The 19,510-nt window shown below is 43.4% G+C and overlaps 2 protein-coding genes across 4 annotated transcripts; one reads left to right on the top strand and one right to left on the bottom strand.

Annotated features, from left to right (window-relative positions):
* Positions 1-106: 106 nt before the first annotated feature.
* On the top strand, positions 107-7,939 carry LOC122999724 (armadillo-like helical domain-containing protein 4). 2 transcript variants are annotated; one of them, XM_044376898.1, is made up of 8 exons: positions 107-682; positions 1,930-2,864; positions 4,139-4,543; positions 5,820-5,969; positions 6,093-6,251; positions 6,412-6,443; positions 6,654-6,788; positions 6,931-7,939. In XM_044376898.1, the coding sequence occupies exons 2-8, from the start codon at positions 1,949-1,951 to the stop codon at positions 7,003-7,005; spliced, it is 1,872 nt and encodes a 623-aa protein (XP_044232833.1). In that variant the 5' UTR covers positions 107-682; positions 1,930-1,948; the 3' UTR covers positions 7,006-7,939. The 2 variants fall into 2 exon arrangements, with proteins under 2 accessions (XP_044232833.1, XP_044232832.1); XM_044376897.1 differs by having other exon boundaries at positions 6,654-6,803.
* On the bottom strand, positions 6,162-19,366 carry naa30 (N-alpha-acetyltransferase 30, NatC catalytic subunit). 2 transcript variants are annotated; one of them, XM_044376900.1, is made up of 5 exons: positions 18,087-19,366; positions 16,631-16,754; positions 16,262-16,317; positions 13,500-13,674; positions 6,162-6,247 (listed from the first exon to the last, which is right to left on the bottom strand). In XM_044376900.1, the coding sequence occupies exons 1-4, from the start codon at positions 18,945-18,947 to the stop codon at positions 13,537-13,539; spliced, it is 1,179 nt and encodes a 392-aa protein (XP_044232835.1). In that variant the 5' UTR covers positions 18,948-19,366; the 3' UTR covers positions 6,162-6,247; positions 13,500-13,536. The 2 variants fall into 2 exon arrangements, with proteins under 2 accessions (XP_044232835.1, XP_044232834.1); XM_044376899.1 differs by lacking the exon at positions 6,162-6,247 and having other exon boundaries at positions 9,622-13,674; positions 18,087-19,365.
* Between the last annotated feature and the right edge of the window lie 144 nt (positions 19,367-19,510).

Here is a 19,510-nt window from a genome sequence, read left to right as displayed (position 1 = left end):
CATTGACTAAAACTATACTAAAATAGTTTTTCTTTGGCTAAGGTAAGACTAAAATGACTTTTAGTCAACTAAAACTTGACTTTAAAAACAGGATGATGTTGACTAAATATGATAAAAACTAACAAGGACTAAGACTAAGACTAAATTAAAAAATAGCTGACAAAATTAACACTACTAGTAAGGAAATTGTGTTACAAATGTCCCTGGTCTCCCCTATTCTCAATGACGAGCAGGCGACCTTTAACTTAAGGTTAAGGAGCTGTCCAATCAGCACCACCAGGTGTCTGACATGGCCTGTTTAATAAGACAAGGAAAAAACTATCAAAGTAGACAGTGGAGGCGAAAAATGAACTGCTGATTATACAACAAGGAATTGATGTAGCGGAAAGGAATTGCACAGTTATCACAAATCAGAGGCTGAACCCGTCAGTTTTAATGAATCCGTGCAGATTTGAAGCATTTGGTGGCAGCACTTCAGAAGCCCGGGCGGGCGGACACACGTAGAGAAGACAGAGACTTTCAGTCTGTGACGTTGAGCTGCACAACAACAAGCCTCTCCTTCAGCTTGCTTTCCACGCAAGACTACCCCGAATTTGTATTCGTGCGTCTTGCATTTTTGTGCAAGCTGCAAGAGAAGCTCTGCATCCTCCGGGCAAAGCATATCCGTCATGAACTCTGGAAGGTAAAGGCAGTTTTATTTTTAGCCATATGCGACTTTAATTGTTCGCTTATGTAAATTTTGCTCTCAATACCAGAATATGATGAGTGCTTCGATTTGGGGGGGTGGGGGGTGGAGGGGGGGGTGCATATAGTCAATGTGAGCGTATGTATAACCCCAATATGATAATCCTGTGCAGTCAGACGGGAGAAATGGGATTCAACACCGCAGTGTGAATTTGTTTACAGTCCATATGCTCGAGCGCTTCTGTCGTCAGGTGGTGTGGACTGCATGATCAAACCGGCAGCTCCGTGCATTGATCACAGGGGAGGTGCGCAGGCAGAAAAGTGGGGTTGTACTGTGACATTGATGGACTGTGCATCAGCAGAGCTTGATGATGATGATGATTTCTCTCAGACGCTCGTCTGACTCAGGCAATATGGATGGGTGCCACCCTTTTATCATATTATTTATTAACATAGCGGATTCTTAACGTGTCATTTCTGTCTGTTTCATTTTCTACAGCTGTGATTGATTGATTATTGCTATCACATCGGAGAAGCAACAAATGTGCCACATACACACACACAAAGATTTGACTCACACAGACTGATTTGTTTTTGATCAAATGTAGCATTTGGTCATGTGCATATGTTCTGTTTTGAAAATTGTCCTATTTTTAAAAGAGGTGCAGGTCTGGATTAAAGTACAAATTCAACATTGGTGGATCCATCTGAAGAGGATCCTAGAGGATAGAAAACCTGCTGCTATTTATAGGTGAAGTGCGGAGGGGTGCTAAGGATTGCTGTGTCAGATTCCCTCTCTCTTTGTGTTTGTCACTCTCCCTCTGTGTGTGTGTGTGTGTGTGTGTGTACGCGTGTACACGTCCCTGTGTTTCCTTCTGTTTATACAAAACGTTCAGAGGAGTCTGAGATGAAAAGGAATTTCATCCGAATTAGCTGAGCCATTCAGAACGGTGCAACCGCAGCATCAAAGCAAAGGCGGGCAGAGACGCACAGTTAATCCTGTTCTCTGTGCTTATCACAGGCCATGTGAAGTTCTCAAATGAAAAACACTTGGCATTCTGACCCTTTAATCTGCCATTGCACACCTTTGTAATGTGTGCCCTTCCACCTATCGTCCTCTCCAGACACCTCCACTTCTGCTGAGACTCTCTGTCTGGTTGCCAAAGCGTAGAAGTTGTAGGAGGGGAGTTGTTTACACCTCAGTTAAGCCTATTAGCATTTATCATTTGCATCCACTCTCACCAGGCATTGAGACGAGACAGAGATGCTGATGTCCGGGACGCTCCATCGCCTCCTCCTCCTGGCTGGTACTTGTCTCTGTGTCTATGGAAACCCTGTCCACCTCCCAAACTTCACCCCCACGCAGGACAGCAGCTGTGACGGGCAGTGCGCCAGCTCAGTGACAACTCACCCCACAGAGTCTAAACCCTCAGATAAAGAAGATCTAAATGGCCCAATATTGAATGTAGGTGCAGGAGGAGGGGCTGGCTCACATGGACGCAGAACAGGACCTGAGGGGATAGCTCCAGTGACGCAGACAGAAAACGGGGACAGCCTTGATGGAAGATCTAGGCCGAGTGTGGCTGGCGGAGAAGCATGGAGCCAAAGCAGTGAGGTAAAGAAGGTCGGGGGTGCGTCTCAGATGGGAGACGCTCACAGACAGTCAGAGGTAGATTCAGTGTTGTCTGCTGATCCAGAGAGCACAAAGGAGCCTGTATTAACTCCCACAGGTGAAAGGAAGCAGTCACACATGGCTCTTAGTACACCAAGATTGACTCCAGATGGATTTTCGGCCTCCTCTGCAGCACCACCGCAGACGGAGGCGTCAAGCCTGAGTAAAGAGCTTACCCAGGAGAAACAAAAGAATAGCCAAAGTGGAGAGGACAGAACGAAACTACCTGAAGATGGGGATTCTCTAAAAGGCAAAGACACAGAAACAAGCTGGCCGTCATCCACAGAACCTTCAAATCCCTTGGTGCGGATCCAGAGACTGACCTCTCACAGCCCCATCCCTCCCTCTGTCTTCGCCTCCCCTCGGACCTCTTTGTCAATGTGGGGCCACGATGGAGCTACAATATCCACACTCCCAGACCCCCTGTTGCCTGAAATTGGACCAAACCTGGTGCCAAGAGAGGACGGCCTTGAAAGCCTTTGGACTGAGGCTGCCAGACCAAGCGGCGGTAAGTCTAAAAAAAATTAGAAAAGCATAATTAATGTTGCAGGGGAATGAAAACATTTGGGTAAAAACTCTTTTTCATGGGTAATTAGTTCCATGTATGGAAACTTGAGACACACAGAATCCCTCTGAAGTGGTGTAAGGTAATGCTCTGCAGTCATTGTCACCCGATGAGAACTTCTTCCACAACAAACCGTATTTTACGGCTTGCTGGAGTTCGCAGGGTTTCAGGAGGCTTCATTAAAAAGTGCGGCGGGAAATGAAAACGACACATCTAGCGGCTGAGATTGCCTTTGATGATTGGCAAAGAAGGCGCCCGCTTTTCCACGCTCCACTTTGAACCCCAGCTGGGACCCGTGGCAGTCTAATTACTTTCTATTCCTGACCTGACAACTGCCAGGAAAAAAGGCTGGTGGCGGGGTGTGTTATACAAGTCTTTGGAGGATTCAACCCCTCTCTATCTATACCCCCCCCCCCCCCCCACACACACACCCAAATCTCTTCTCTTTCTTTCTCACCCTTCACACTCCTCATATTGTAAAGAACCAGGCAGGTTATTATTCAGAGAGTCAGAAGAGGGAAATGGATTAAAGGAGTCTGTCTGAGCCAATATGTGTTCCTGCCTTCCATAGGGGGATTGTCTGTTTGATGAAGCTTCCTCCCAACAGAAAGGAAGCTCACAAAAAAACCTCAATTCCCAAAACGGTATTATGTAAAAGGATTTATAAGTATTTTTACTTTTTCCCCCCCTCACTAGCTTTAGAAATGCTTTGGACTAAAGGAAAAAAAACGCCTGAGAGATGCAGTAATGCAGTAACAGTTTCTCCTGTGAGCCCCCCCGCGGTAGACTCTTATCTAGAAAAGAACCATCTTTTTAAACAACCCTTTTTTTCATTGTGTCTGAGCTGCACTGTGAACTCGGCTCTCTGCGAGTACAAGTGCCTCTAATGAGAAAATTGTCCAAAAAAGACACCTTTTTCAGAAAGCTGCGTTCTGACATAAATACTTAAGTGCTATATGCTGAACAACTTATACATTTTTAATTTTAGCTATCAGCAGAGTTACGTGCAGAGCTGAAAACTGTAAGATCAACTTGGCGTCGTTTATTTTCCCTGGTTCCCACAGTGAATTCAACCCAACATAAGCACTAAAGTTTTTCAGACTACAATGTTCTTCTGACATTTAACAAAAGGTCCAAACAATTCTGCCCTTTGGAATTGAAATCCTCATGCTATGTATCATGACCCTGATTGTGTGCTTGTGTTGACGCAACTACAGTGGACACTGTGGTCCCGCTGTCTCAGGATGAAGCCACAGAAGGTACCATGTCATCAGAGTCTCTCCCTCTCATCTTTGAGCCTTTTGAAGATGTCACTCCAGAGGGGGCAGCAGCAGGAGCAGCAGTGGCGGCAGTCACCCTGGTGCCCGGGAGCCCTCAGCCTCCTGCTGCCATGGCGACCAGAGGCATGCCTCTGTCAGAGGTGGACCTTGACCAGCTGGTCACTGTGGAGACAGAGAGTGATGGTCCCTCGCAGGCTCCACCCCTACTGATGCCAGACTGGACGTCACCTTGGCAGACATCCGGCGCCGAGCTCCCAGAGCCGATAGGCTCCTCAGTTCCGTCTCTTTCGCAGCGTCGTGGTGGAACTGAGCCAGGACTGTCGGAGGATCCTTCTGATAAAGGTGAGAGAAGTGATGTGGCAGGACTTTGAATCTCAATGTCAACATGAGGCTCTTGAATTAAGGGACCATGCTACATTCAAATCACAAATTTAGAGATTTGAGAGTTAGCTTGACACGGGTGATTTATCTGTAAACATTCACCTGCATGAAGGTCTTTTGATTGGTCGATGGAAAACATCTCAAACTTAAAGTCCCCCTCTGATCAAAAATGTGTTTTTCCTTTTTGTTCCTACGGTTAGATGTTTGAGCTTCACTGTGCAGAAAGATGTATGTGCAGAGTTTGACACTTGAAGGCTGTTTTCACTTTATCTGCTGAAAGTGGAAAGTTTCTCTGAGCTCACTGAAAATCAGATTTTAAGGGGTGGGCCTACGAACATGATTTGAACATGACAACTAGTTTGGAGCCAATCATGGTCCAGTATGCAGCTTACACAAGTGTGATGTGAAAACTTGAAGCCTCCAGTGCACAAACACTGAGAACAGACTTAACAGCAAAGTAGGAGACATCTTGTGTCTAGTAGTTAAACTTTTGAACTGAAAAATATTTGCATATTCATAGATTCTGTAATTTTTAATGAGGGAGAGGGAGTAGATGTAATTTTAAGGATTTTAACAAGATAATTTAACTTTTTTTGTGGGAAAAACCATATGAGACCCAAATTCTTATTCAAAATAGAGTATTTTACATATATCTTTAAAAAGTCTGGAGGGGAGCTTTAAGAGTCCGCTGCTAGAAAGTCCTTTAATGTAAGAAGCTACCACATTATTTGTGCATTTAACAATGTCCACGTTTGAATAATATTCACCTTTCAAGTTTGAATTTACAAAATAACTTGCAAATATAATGCTGCTTGGCATCTGACCTTTAGGTTTAACATTTCTTAAATCCTATTATAGTAATTAGATATGACTTTTTTTTATTGTTGCCAAGTTTCAAGTCTGTCCAAGTTTATTTGACTTTGACATGAACTGGCACCAACGGCAACACAGACAGTTAAGAACACACATTAAATAAGGAGGAATTCATCAGTCTAAACATTTGCATCGTCTGCAAAGTAGTTTTCTGTCATTTAAAGTACAGTAGTGTAATGTGATTTGTAAATATATTCATTTTTGCAGATGCATTTGTTGAATGTCTGACTGATTGAGTTCACCCGAATCTGAACAGGCATCTCGTCTCTCACACATTATGAAAATGAGCTTTGGTTGTAAAAACTGTGTGAAAACCTCCACTACTCTTGTTTTCTCCTTGTGCTGTGTGATTTGTGCCGCGTAGATGCAGCGAGGACACCAAACCTCGAAGAAAACCTGCCAACCAGTGACCCCTCACTCTCATCCTTCCAGCATGCTACGACAACAGTAACCATGGCAACCCGTCAGCCTGTGCATAAATCCAGATCAGGGTTAGAGGAGATGGAGTCTGAGGGTAAGATGAGTTTTATTGCCCACTGAGACTATTTCATTTTAAATATCATTTTTTAAAAATCTCAACCATCAATGAGCTACAAGACTAGAGTGATCCTTCCTTCTTCCGCTTTGTTCCTCACAGAGGAGCCAGATGAGGATGATGAGGATGAGAACTCAGAGGAATCGGTGGAAGAAGAGAGCGAAGAAGACCTGACAGAAACCCCTAAGACATCCTCAACGCAGCCTCCATACAGCCTCATTCCTCCACCTCCTGTCTGGGTTCAACGCAACCAGGGGCTGAGTATGAGAGAGCATGAAAACACACATTTATAATTCATCCTTTTACCTGCCTTAGTCTGTTTCACTTGCTGCCATCATTAAAACTACCAAGCTACACATAGATGGAAACAAAGAGTCTTGTAGTTTGTGGCTTTGCTAAATTTATGGCTCTTCTCTTCCAGTGCGTAGCTGGGTAGAGCTGATCAGAGAAAAGGTAAGACTGCCCCCTACTGTCCTTGAAAAGTCTTGTTTTTCAGTCAAAAAAATGTCAACCAGTGGTGAGAATTTGTTTAATAATTGAGATTTGTTAGATAAGATAATTTAGGTGGAGATTAAATGGACTTACCCACACTAGACATATTTATAACCCAGCTACTGGCTCTATGTACCTCCATTTTGACCTCTGTGTCTCCACTCTCGGCAGGCGGGCTATGTGTCTGGGATGTTGGCCCCTGTGGGCATCGGCATCACAGGGGCCCTGCTAATCGTCGGTGCCCTCTACAGCATCAGGATGATTCACCGCAAGAGGAGGAACAGCTTCAAACACCAGAGGAGGAAGGTCAGACAGCCAGAGGTCAATACCCCTATTGTATTAATCACTTATTGTTGTGTATCGGATAACAGTGAGGAGGGATGATTAGAAAGATCGTGGTTTGCCTGCCAGACAGTGAGATGTAAATGATTTAATTTTTCATCCTAAGCAACCTCACGAGCCTGGCACCAGTCGTCAGGACCAGGCCATGCTACTGGCCGACAGCTCCGAGGACGAGTTCTGATGACACCCTGATGCTGGCTGATGCTCCTGTTTCAGGAGGCTCGGCGAACATCACCATCGCTATGACTACCGCATCTCCAATCACCTTGGGCTGTTTGGCAATGACTCATCTGTTCCACAGAGTGTGACTGAGTATAGGGCACAATTTGCACAGGCTGCACAAAGGTCAGCTTTGTATCCCCCCCCCCCCCCCCTTCCCTCCCCCCCTTTCTAAAAGTACCAATGTGAGCACTTTTCTGAATGTTGTCAGGTGATGTTGACTCTAAAGGCTTGGCAGGGCTAGTGTGATGCACTTTGACATAAAAAAATAAATAAATAAAATTGCTGCTCCTAAACACAAAGTATGCAGGGGTATCAACAGCCAGAAAGTGTTACTGGTAAATTGAGGATTTGTGGAGTTTCGGTCCAGCAGGTTCTCTGTCAAGTAATAAAAGGGCTGTAGAAACGCTACATAACATAAACAATGTAAATATATGTACTGTATATGTAGCCGACTTGGGGTCAGTCGTGTTAGTGTAAATAAAGTTTTCTTTCTAGCTACATATTAAGGATATTTAAAGTAATAGTTCTGGGAAATTTGCTTATTGGCTTTCTTGCCGTGAATTAAATGAGATGATCAAGCCAGCAGCCGGTTAGCTTAGTTTAGCATAAAGATTGGAAACAGAGTGAAATAGCTAGCACGCTTCTGTCCAAAGGTACCAAAACCTGCCTACCAGCACCTCTGAAGCTCACTAATGAACACATTATATCGTGTCTGTTTAATGCGTATAAAAACTGAATAGTAGCGGTTTTACAGGTGGTTATGTACCAGACTACAGCAGTGCCAGGAGCAGTGACTACTGGTCAAGAAATAGGCCTTTAAAGGACCAGTGTATAAGATTTAGGGGGATCAACTGGCAGAAATAGAATACAATATTCATGTTTTAATTAGTATATAATCACCTGAAAATAAGAATAGTTTTTTCATTATTTGAGCCCGTTATATCTACATAGGATGCAGGTCCTCTTCCATGGAGCCTGCCATGTTGCACTGCCATGTTTCTACAGTAGCCCAGAAGGGACAAATCAAACACTGGGTCTAGAGAGGGCCTTTCGCATTTTATACAACCACCGTAGGTTTTCCTAACATGTTTGGAAGGAGAGAAGGGGGGGGGGGGGGGGGAGGGGGTGGGGGGTGGAGGGGGCATTCAGTTAGTTGCAATCTGCAACCTCACTGCTAGATGCCACTAAATCCTATACACTGGTCCATTAAAACGATTAAGTCACATTTTTAAACTTAGTTTTTTTCTATAGCTATAATGAGATATATTGTGTTCATTTGGTGAACTTTAGGGGCGCTGGTTCGTGGATTTTGTTACTTTAGGACAGAGCCAAGCTAGCTATTTCCCTACTAATCCAATCTCGAAACCCATCGGCTATGCAGATATCTGTTTAAAGAGATTACTGCTAATCTAATCTAAGCGGCTACCAGCGGTAGCTTCATACGTATCGTACGCAATTTTTTTTCTTCTAGGATGGCGAAGTCAAGCCCTAACCCTAAGCAATCTCACTCCTCATGCCTAAACCCAACCAATGAAGGTAGAGTACTCTAGTACTAGTAGAATAGGGCGCGTCATGACTTTGCCATCCTAGTTATTGATCATCTCATCCAATTCTCAACAATAAATTAATGCATTTCCCAAAAATTTGAACTATTCTCTCTAAGAAAGATTTCCAAACATTTTTAGAAACCTTCACTTGAGATTCATTTGCATTAATATTTGTGTTTAAATGTGAATTTCGTGTAAATGTTTTATTCAAGGCTCATAAAAGTTACTGTGAGAAGCACATCTGAAATACCATCCTATAGAAGTATGTAGCATAATACGTACAATAGACGTACAATATAACTCTGTATAAGGACTCATATGAACTCATTCTTTTGCCACTTTTTTTCTAAATGCATGACTATGTCAAAGTCTATTCATACACAGACTTAATGCAGAAACTTCTTTATAATGAATCAAGTGTTTCTGTTGGCTGGAAAAGCACAAACATTGAAGACACTGGGGTAGTTAATATTTTCACAATAAGTGTTTTTTTTTTTAAACCAGCTCAGTTTGCACAGTAGTGTTTTCTGTGTTTTAATCTGGTTCAGAACAGAGCAGATACAGGAGACATTTAGTCGGACACGTTTAGCTCAGAATGTCACGTTGATGAGATGCAACGAGTCAGATCAGGTTTTGAGTCTTTACTTCATGACTTGAGAGAAACAAAAAAAAAAAGTATTCATTTATTTAATAGAAACATCTCTTCTGCTGTAGTTCAGAAACAGAAAAGATGCAAGAAATATTTGTAACACTTCATTTGAGCCAGTCTTTTGTTTAAAGTAAATATATTTTCTGTAACTTCATGAGCCATCTGATATGCTTCATGTACAACTGCCTGTGTATATGCAATAATACTGTTTTAGAGTAAGTGTGATGTAAAATAGTGACACTTTTTTGTCTATTTATGTAGATATGAAACCAGATGTGATCAAATAAACAATTCTTTCAGATGTCTGATTGTGTCTCTTTCTTAAAATACCGACTGTTTTAAATGAAACCCACTCCAGACAGCAGACAAGATAACCCAGTTTACAGCATTAAAAAAATCAAATAATTTATTTCTGTGTTCTTTTTCCACATTAAATAAAAGCTATCGGACATTTCCAGATCAAAATCAAGAGAGGGGACGGGGAAGAGGAACAGGGGAAACAGAAATCTGACATGCAAAAAAACCTTTTTTGCTCTCCCCTTTGCACACTTGGTGGATGGCGGTGGAGGCGGTGCTTGCCGCCCCGAAGAGACTTGCAGGGAACCCCCTGTGGTTGGTTGGCTGTTTTTGGGGACCACAGCGTTTTGTGGTGCAGCATGACTTCCGAGACAAATGTTACTACCAATAATCTGGTTTCTGGGGGAATTTTATAATATAGGATGGTAGATGTCGCCCCGGGTGAGGACAGAGAAGAGGGAGGGTGGGATTGTTAGAATAAGCCACCTGGGCAGCGCAGCGGACATCCAGGGTGAAGACAAAAAAAAAAAAAAAAAAAAAGCATCTGTGAACACTGAACTGGCATGTTGTGTCAAAACTTACAACTAATTCCAAATGCAGAGGAGACATTGTCTGTGAGAGCCGGGTAAAAGTACCCGACACCACAAGCCATGGCTACTAACTGATATTGATGACGAAGCCCTTCAGTCTGTGATCATGATCTAAACAGAGCCCTTTGGCTCAGTGTGGCAGGCTGTAATGCCCTTATACCCAGTGGAACTGCCAGAGTTTCACAGGATTATAACACAAAGTAGATAGCAGACCCCTTTCCTTCAAAATCTAAAACACCTCCTTATGTTGACAACTGGTTTGATAGAACGAGATAGGTTTATTTGTTAAGGTGTCACCTATCCTGTCCTTTCATCCATCAGTAGTCACTGTGTTAAAGGCCCAGACAGTGAGGGGAACAAGTGTCCGACGCAGGGACACAAGATTTTAACCTCCAGAATAAACCGGAAGGAGTTTGAAACAGGGTGGAAATTGAAATCTAAACAGCGTCAGATGAGCAGAAAAGCAAATAGTCGGCGTTCACGGTCCAAATAGTTTTGTATGCCCACAATGAACTGCTCATCACCTTCTTTGTAACATCTCTGGATGGGCTAAAGTTGCACAGAAATTAAAAAAAAAAAAAAAAAAATCTGATAAATCAACCAAATCGCCCCTCCCAACAGATGATTCACAAAAAAAAAAAAAAAAAAAACATGCTCTCAATATATCCAATGAATAGAACAACACTCTTATACAAATCTGAAAAAAAAAAAACACAAAACAAAAAACAAAAGAAAATAGGTCATCTGATCCATTGTTCCAAATGCACACAGACACAAACATACACAGGCTGTTATGGTGGGTGGCAACTCTGTAAACATCTACTCTCCCTTCCAGTCAAGGGCTCCTGGGGTGTAAAAGTTCAGCTGAACCGCTGAAAGGGGAAAGAAACCTAAACTGTGAGCAGGGTCCTGTAGTGTCACTCATCCGTCCTTAAATCCTTAAAATATATGATCAGTATGAATGTTTTGCTGGAGACGTTTGTTTGTTCTGTAGACAATATTTGGATTTTCAGTTGTGCCACATGTCAGTTTCTTTCAGCGCTTGTAAGCAGGATAAAAGCACACAGATGTCCAATTGCATAATTTGAAATACTAGATAAACAAAAATCCAGCTGAAATTGCAATTACAACCCGACGTGAAGGTTGTTTCCAAATTTGACGAATCAAAGCCGACTTAGGGGTTTATTCTCCCCGTAGCTATCAACCAATCTGTCTCCTTTCTCTCTCTATCGCATCAGGCACGAACCAGAATCCTAGAAAGCTTTAAAAAAAAAAAAAAACAACAGCAAAAAAAACAGTGTGTGCTTTTGTTCCTTCCTATTAACACGTCCTGTTGTCCTTATTAGGCTGGAACAAAACACAGCACCATAAAAGCTAGGGATTTTACTGTGCGGGGCCTCTGAAAGTAGAGAATAAAAAGTCTATCAGAACAGATCCACACCATTGTCAAAATAACGAGAGACACACACAGACACATTCAAACTTACACATACACACTGCAGCAATTTCCAAAGAAGTGCATCTGACCATTGTTCATTTTACTTTTGAAGAAAAACAAAAGCGGTTAAAGCAAACTTTCTTTGCCATAATTAGTGTGGATTGGATCTATGACCAGTGTTCCAGGCTGGAGATCTTAAAATGTTAGCGAGGTTGGTTGTGCATCGAGCTAGGGCACCTGGGAAGTGCATTGTGGACTCAGCCGCTTATGGGCGGCGTGAGGTTATACAGGTGTATATTAGACAATCTAAATAAACTGAAAGCGAACAAAAACAATAAAATATAATCTGCTAAGAATACTTGTCTATTTTCCTTTTTTTTTTTTTTAATCAAGAAATAAACACACACACACAGCATACTCAAACAGGAATCCAGCACGTGTAACACTTCACCTCCAGTCTGGTGCCGAGGCAGACCAGAAGCGGGCCGAGACCGCAGTGTGCGCACCGCCTGTTAGCGGGCGGATCATTGCAGACGTGGCGGAGAGTGCTGATGGATTGAGTGGCACTTGCAACGAGGAGAATCAGACTGATAATCTAAAAAGGAGTAAACTGAGATGGTTAGGACATGTTTGACCACACCATCATTGGCAAGATGTCTGTTTAAGACTCCATTTTCTCCTTTTTTTGGGGCGGGGGGGGATTTTGCAGCGGCTGGCAGTGCATTTGGGGGAGAACAAGTTCTGATCTGCAAAAATAGGAAGAAAAAGAATAAACTCGTCACCCACACTCCGTCAGGGTTTGATGAACTGAGAGATTTAGGACGCTGAAGCGAAAAAGGTGGCAGATCCACCGGTTGGGCAAAGTTTGAGGTGCTAATGGAGTGATTTTGTTTCGATCAACAGCTCTGCGCCAACATGCTTACACCAAACAAGAGGAAGGGGTTCGGAGGGTTAGCCTCAGACTGGGTTAGTAAACACACACACACACACACACACACACACACACACACTCTTCACGCTCATTCTCGCACTCACATTAAAATAAATGCATGCATATCTTTACAGGCTTCAGTCCTGGAGGCTGAGGCAGGTGATGGAGACAGCAGCATGGAGCTGCCGCGCCCACTGGACACGATGGGGAAACAAAAACAGACATCGGGGGGGAGAACAGTACGCACAAATTTCCAACCAAGCATGCGCTCACACAGTCACACAAACACGTTCACTCGCTCACAGTGAAACCAACCACGCCACGTACACATGCACACAACAATAGACCAAACACTTGCTTTTCCAAAAAAACATGAGGCGGTACAAACACACAGTCATACTAGAGCTTTTCCGTCCCCCATCCAACTTACAAGGTTAAAAAAGAAACACAAAAATAAACTCCACAAATATTTTCTTCCCAGTCTGTTTTTACCGCCCCCCGCTTCCTTGTTTCACGTGTTGTTGTTTTCTTTTAGTTTGTTTTGTCCTGTGTTCTGCAGGATGATTTGGTGTGGTGCCCTGTCCTCTGGGGTTTGGACGCACGTCCTCACCGGAGCTGCCTCACACCGAACGTCCCGCTCAATGCGGATTCCAAGCTTGAAGGTCAAAAGGTCATCTAGTCCCCAGTCAAGGTCATCCCAGAGACCACCCTCACTCGCCCCCTCCTCGTCACAAAAAGTATCAGGGGCCCCGTCATGAAAACATCTGGAGGGATTTTAGTCTGTTTCTGCCTAAACAACAGTTGTTCAGAGGTCAAGGACAAAAGTAGGGTGTGTTTGCGTGTCTATGCATACCTATGTGCATACTCTTTATGTTTGTACACAGGTGTGTGTGCGTGTACTGTGTCTGTGTGTGTGTGTGTGTGTGTTTGTGTATATAAGTGTGAAATGACCAGGGCAGAGCTGAGGCTGTCAAGCTGATAGTGTACGAGGTGAACAGCACCTGCTGTCCCGTCCTCCCCTGTCCCCTCTTCTTTCCTCTAGCGGAGCCACAGTTTGAGCCGCAGCGCGTCCACTCCGTTCAGGTAGTATCTGAACAGCCGCTTGTCTCTGACAAAACCCAAGTTCTCGTAGAGCTTCAGGGCTGATTTGTTGGTGATCTCGGTCTCTAATACAACCTGTCGACAAAAAGACGGACATGTCAGTGCTTTGTTTTGTGAAATATGAGACTAACTGATCCGTGTTACACCATGTGAAAGTGTCTCAGATGTGTTTTTCAGTTGTTCATCTCATACGGAACAGATACGTTTTCCATTTTTAGACCGCTGTCTACACAGGCCATGTACAGCATATTTTTACGTTTCAAGTCAATTTTACGAGTGTAACTACAGCAATTATATATTGGGCTCTGAGTGCTTCCAAAAAGCTGGTGACCTACACTCAACATTGTACCTGAACACCTCGTGTGTAGACACAGAGCACTCGCTGCTGCTGCTCCTCTACTAAGGTGCTGCTCATACTACGCCTGTAGACATTGTGTTAGGTTTATTTAAGAACCTGCCACAAAGAATTATTTAGTTTTTCTGGACTTTGCTTTAGCATAATTGCTTATTTATCAAGAAACAAATGAAAGTATTGATATTTCTGCATGGTATAGTGATAGCTCTATGACATGTTTATCATAATTTAGCATTAAGACTGGAAGCAGGGAAAAGAGTTAGCCTCTGTCATAAGAACATAAAAACAATATCTAACAACGTCTAAAAACTCCAAAACCATCTCAGTTACATGCTGTATGTTGAGCTAGCAAGCTACTCACCAATATGTTAAAGGGTTTGCTTGTTCAAAATTACCAAAGTGTTTGAAGTCTGCAACTCAACCACAACATGTTCAGTTATTGGTCTAGCTGGTGTTGGCCAAAATAGCTTCAATTAGAAAGCTAACTGCTTATTAAACTACAATGTCACATGCTCTATTTCTAGATGTATTAAATACACACAAACAACATGTAAATAAGGCAGTTTTGGAGTTGTTGGGATGCATCTTTGACAGAGCTAGGCTAACTGTTTCCTCCTGCTTAAAGTCTTTATGCTAAGGTAGGCAAACCGCATCATGGAGCTACAACTGTATAAACATTTTTTAGAGCAGACAAAACACAGGTGTTACTACACAGGTATGAAACTTAAAGTAACTGGCTGCTGAAGTATCCACACCCTCCTTAAGTCAATATTTAGTAGGAACAACAAAATATATGTGATAAAACTGCATTCAATATTTTAAAATGATTTGGGGTTGAATACTTTAACGTTGTAATCTTTGCTACGAACCATTTCCCAGAGTGTACTCAAGGTTTTAAAATGATTTTCTTCCTTTCCAGAAACTCTTAAGTTTCCATTAATTACTCTACAATTTACAAGTCAAACAGCCAATATTTTAACCGTCATGTATCACAATGAACATTCACAACTTCTACATTTTTCAAACGTGTGTTGTTATCATGTGGTAATGCAGTTGCAAGACAGGGTTTTGAAATCTTTCTTGTTGCTATGTTTGACGGAGTATTTACAGCACAAGAGTCAGTTGCTAAAAAGAATCGCTTCTTCCAACAAACGCTTGAGAGCTCCGACACAGCCAAAAACCAGTAGCTGCCTGGAAGGTCAATCAATCAATCTTTACTTGTCAGTAAAGATGAATTTTAGAGTCAGTGGGCTGTCAATCTGTTCAGCCATTGATACATGCACATTCCTTTGGCTTCTAGGACTGAAGTATTAATGATTCATTTTGATGTTCTTGATCCACACAAAATGTCCACAATAAGCAGCCTAAGTGTCAACAGTCACAAGCTGTTAAATGCTTAATTGTTGCATTTCTAAAAAAAAAAAAAAAAAAAAAAAAGACATATTCTGTCTCCTTGTTTGGACAATCATACCAATGATAGAAAATTATGTGGTGAATCACATTGTCTGTTTTTAAGACTGTGGTTCATTTCTACGTCATAAAACTGCTCTCTCTGGAGATTTTTAAACGATGGTGCGTATGTGTGTAAGAATCATGTGGGTGAGTATGCGACTATTCAGTGAGAAGCAGAATAAGTGAAATAGTTTGTAGATACTAAAAGGCTTAGAGCAGCTGACAAGATTACCAGCAAAATTAGATAAGCGAACGACAGGGCGGGAAAACTGGACCTCGAAAAACTAGCAGCAGTTTGAACATGAATTAGCACAAAGCAGATGAAATTAATGATATTTAGGTTCCAAATCAACACAATACTAATATCAAAAGGAAGGATAAGCTAAAAATTACCCAATGCCCAATCAGGAAAGAACAGTGGATGTGCTATAAATTACTAAATCCTTGGAAAAAAACAAAACAGAAACATAACTTTCCTGTTAACCCAGTTACAGTAAGAATTAACCAAACATTATTGTGTAAGGATGTAGTTGTCTTACAAAAGGTAAAGGTTTAGGGCAACACAAACCTACAGCAAAGAACCAAATGTCAGAAAGGTCTATTTTAATAATCAATAGTCATTTTAGGTAAAGATTCCTGGTTTCTTCTACATTTCATGTACAATGTGTGCTAGTAAATGCAAGACCGTCTTCTGCGTATGACTGAGGTGTAAAGCCTTGTGAATGTCGTGAATGTGTTTCAGGCTCTTATCTGGGACTTTAATAGTCTCTGGATGTATTTATATAATTGAAACAGAAATGAGAGTCTTGTGTGGCACTGTCCACCTCGCAGTGGAAATGAGTGTGGGTATCTTACCTCGTCACAGTCACCCTCCACCATGGCATAGATGGCCTTCTTCACCAGATTAGTACCTGGAATAGAAGAGCCCAAGTAAGTAACGACATGTGAATAAACAAAACCTCTTACAAAAATAACACCCGGTTTCTCTATTTTTAATGGCTTTGAGTCTGATACTATAAGGCAGGCATCAGCTGAGGAACAAATGTAAAACATAATGTTACACAGCAACCCAGAGTGTATAATTTATCTAAACGCTGCATTTGCATAAAAGAGATTTGGCTGTCAAAGAAAGCGAGACACTGCTGTAAGACTTGGTCTAGGTTCAGGATTGTGATGAGACAGACTGTTCGGTTCTGTTTGGGACGTGCGGAGCGGAGATCTCACCGATGCTTTTCCTTCTGTGTTTCGAGTCCACGGCCAGCATGGCGATGTAGCCACGTCGGAACATCTTCTTGTGCATGTCAAGCTTACATACAATGGCTCCGACACACTCCTGCTCCACCATGGCCTGTGACACAAACAAACAAACACACACTCGCAATTGTTAGGGCCTCTGAGTGTCTGCTGGGGTGGCCGCTGCAAACCTAGCAACGGTTCCTCTAGAGTCCCTGTCATCCTGCCAGTTCTGCCGGCTGTCTTAGCTGACCTCTGACCTCTATTTCATGGCACTTCCTCTTATGTCACATGCGGCGTTCCAGTTAGACTGGAACTGGGAAGTTTACGACCTTGGGGCTCCAGGGGATAAACAAAGGCAGTAGAAAACCTTCACTGGACACTGTATGTGCAACACACAAACACCTAGTTATATAACACATTACTGTCTCCTAAAACTAAAAATGAAGGTTGAGACTGAAAGATTGAGCAAACGTGAAAGAAAAAAAGGAAATGTGAACATGTACAATTCCTTGGCAAGTGGGCAAACTCCCACTCCCAAACTACTGAGAAAGACTGCATGATGTGGCCGAAAGCTGCAGAACAGCTACTGAATAGACCTTGAGGTGAGACTGGTTTAGTCAGCTGAAAGTTTTAAGAGTCTTCTTTTCCTCATTAATTGTATACAACTGACTTGACAGGAGACCCTGACGTTATTGATGAACTAAAAGGTTTGCTGTCACGACAGTTGGAACTTGTCGACACATACACCGAGGCTATACAAACTCCAACCCAATGTGCTGTCTCAGTGAGTCATTTACATACTGTGTGTGTTTATCTATAGCACACATCAGAGCTATGTCCGATGTGCGAGCTGTGAGTGTGAAGTCACACCCGATAATGCTATGCAACTCCAGGTAACAAGCACGTGAGTGTCCAAGCTGCACCCCTCCCACCCTGCCCTCCCTTTTCTTCCTATTTTCCCCTCCTTGCTCTCCCTTTTCACTCAGGCGTCTCTTTGCTGGATCATCACCCATCCTGGAACCCTCTCTGCTTCCCTGGCGGTCGGTGTCATTTCCAGAATCAGTTGGATCCGGTTCTTCATCCCATAGGAGTTTCAGCCTCACCTCATGTGTCTCTCTCTCTCTTATGTGAATGTTGTCCTGTCTCTCTCTCCTGTGTCTCTCTCTCTCTCTCCTGTCTGAATAATGTCCTGTCTCTTTCTCTCCTGTGTGAATTTTGGAGTTTTCCTTATTCAAATTGAGGGTCAAAGGACAGAGGATGTTGTATTGCTGTACAGATTGTAAAGCCCACTGAGGCAAGTTGTAGTATTGGGCTATACAAATAAAACTGACTTGCAACCAGAGTCCATGGGATATAAGGGTAGATCACATATTATTTTAAAGAAGTTAAAAGGGTGGACGGAGACATTTCCTTCACAGTTAGGGGCGTGTTGTGTCATACTCACCAGAAAGCAGAGCTGCGGCCAGTTGTGGATGAAGTACCTGTACGTGTAAATGGAATAAGGCTCAGACAAGTCCTTGGTGATCAGTCTCATGATCCACGGCATCTGCAGCTCGGACTCGTAGCGGACATAGCGGATGCCGTGGCTTTCTTCTTCCGCTCGGCCAGGAGAGCTGCTCAGGTCCAGCCGGGCCAGCTCTGCCGCTGGCGGCTGCTGCTGCAGGTCAGCGGGGCTCTCCTCTCCGCCGGGCCCGGCGGCGTCCGGCGGCACGTCGCTCGGCGGTCTCGGGGGCTCCGTGTGGTCAAACTCCTCCTCTTTCCCTCCGTCCTCGGGGTGGATATGGGCCGCCTCAGTTCTTGTGAACCCCGGCATCCCGTTCATGCTGTTGTTAACCAGGGGAGAGTGACTGCCGTTTTTAGAGCAGGGGCTGTGGCCTTCGTGTTGGCAGTGCTCACTATTGTTTCTGGCGGCTGAAGCCTCCTCATTGCTGCCGCTGCTGTCACAGTTGTCCACGGACGGTCTCGGGTTGTCAGGCCGGTTTCCTGTGTGCTGGTGGCCGTCGGCGTCCTCTGAGGGACTGGCCAAGCCGTTCAACTGCTGCTGCTCCCGGGCTTGCATTTTAAGGTGCAGCGCCGCCGGGCTAGCTCGGGCTAGCATGTTTTTCTGCTTCTTCTTAACCGACCCTTTGACTTCGGTTAACGGCTGAGACTTCTTCCCTGTACCGGCGGGGACACACTCGTCCCTGTGAGAGGCCGGCTCTCCGTCTTCCCCCGCCGGCTCCGCGCTCCCAGCCCCGGGGAAAGGAGGAACTTCAGCCGGGGATGCGGGCAGTGCGCTACTAGGCCCAGGCGGCACTGTGGCCATCCCACCGCATTAAGGTGGAGATTCACGCTTGGAAAACGTTGAACACAATCTCATTCACAAGGCGCAGGGAAATAAAATCAATATACACGTTACTTCACCGAATATTGCATAAATCCGAGGATTACTGAGGCGATAATATCTCCGCTGGCGACGATAGTCGCTGCTTTCTCCTCGATTTCCCTGCTGCCGCAAAGTGCTGTCGCAGCAAACGCCATTGCAACACCAGACAGAGACGTTTTACGACAGTGGTGTAACGCATCAGAGGTCCTGATTTTTTTTTCAAAGGCCAATTAATTTTCTCACATATTAATAAAGTATAGTTTCCCCTTTCTTACATGTTGACCTTTATTTGCATTACTACTACAACGCCAGGATGCTTTCTTGAACTGAGAATTAGCGTACAATAAAAAGAGCAAAAAACACAAAAGCGAGAAAAACTTAACGTATTAGAGCAGGGTCATGGTTCCATTTTTTTAAAAAATAATTGATTTTTAAAAAAATGCAAAGTGTAAAATTTTTATTTCCTCTCGAGGTACACCGTTCAGCTATCTGAAACCATGAAA

This window comes from Thunnus albacares, chromosome 16 (assembly GCF_914725855.1).
Source record: "Thunnus albacares chromosome 16, fThuAlb1.1, whole genome shotgun sequence".
Taxonomy (NCBI): Eukaryota; Metazoa; Chordata; class Actinopteri; order Scombriformes; family Scombridae; genus Thunnus; species Thunnus albacares.
The sequence above is the reverse complement of the archived record's forward strand: the minus strand, read 5'-3'. Positions and strand labels throughout refer to the sequence as shown.

Coding starts and splice junctions, on each gene's coding strand:
- LOC122999724 (XM_044376897.1), top strand. CDS start 1,949: ATGCTGATGTCCGGGACGCTCCATCGCCTCCTCCTCCTGGCTGGTACT. Junction 2,865..4,138: donor GGCTGCCAGACCAAGCGGCG/GTAAGTCTAAAA, acceptor ACGCAACTACAG/TGGACACTGTGGTCCCGCTG. Junction 6,804..6,930: donor GGAAGGTCAGACAGCCAGAG/GTCAATACCCCT, acceptor TTTCATCCTAAG/CAACCTCACGAGCCTGGCAC.
- naa30 (XM_044376900.1), bottom strand. CDS start 18,947: ATGGCCACAGTGCCGCCTGGGCCTAGTAGCGCACTGCCCGCATCCCCG. Junction 16,755..18,086: donor GGCCGCAGCTCTGCTTTCTG/GTGAGTATGACA, acceptor TTTGTGTCACAG/GCCATGGTGGAGCAGGAGTG. Junction 13,675..16,261: donor TGGAGGGTGACTGTGACGAG/GTAAGATACCCA, acceptor TTTTGTCGACAG/GTTGTATTAGAGACCGAGAT.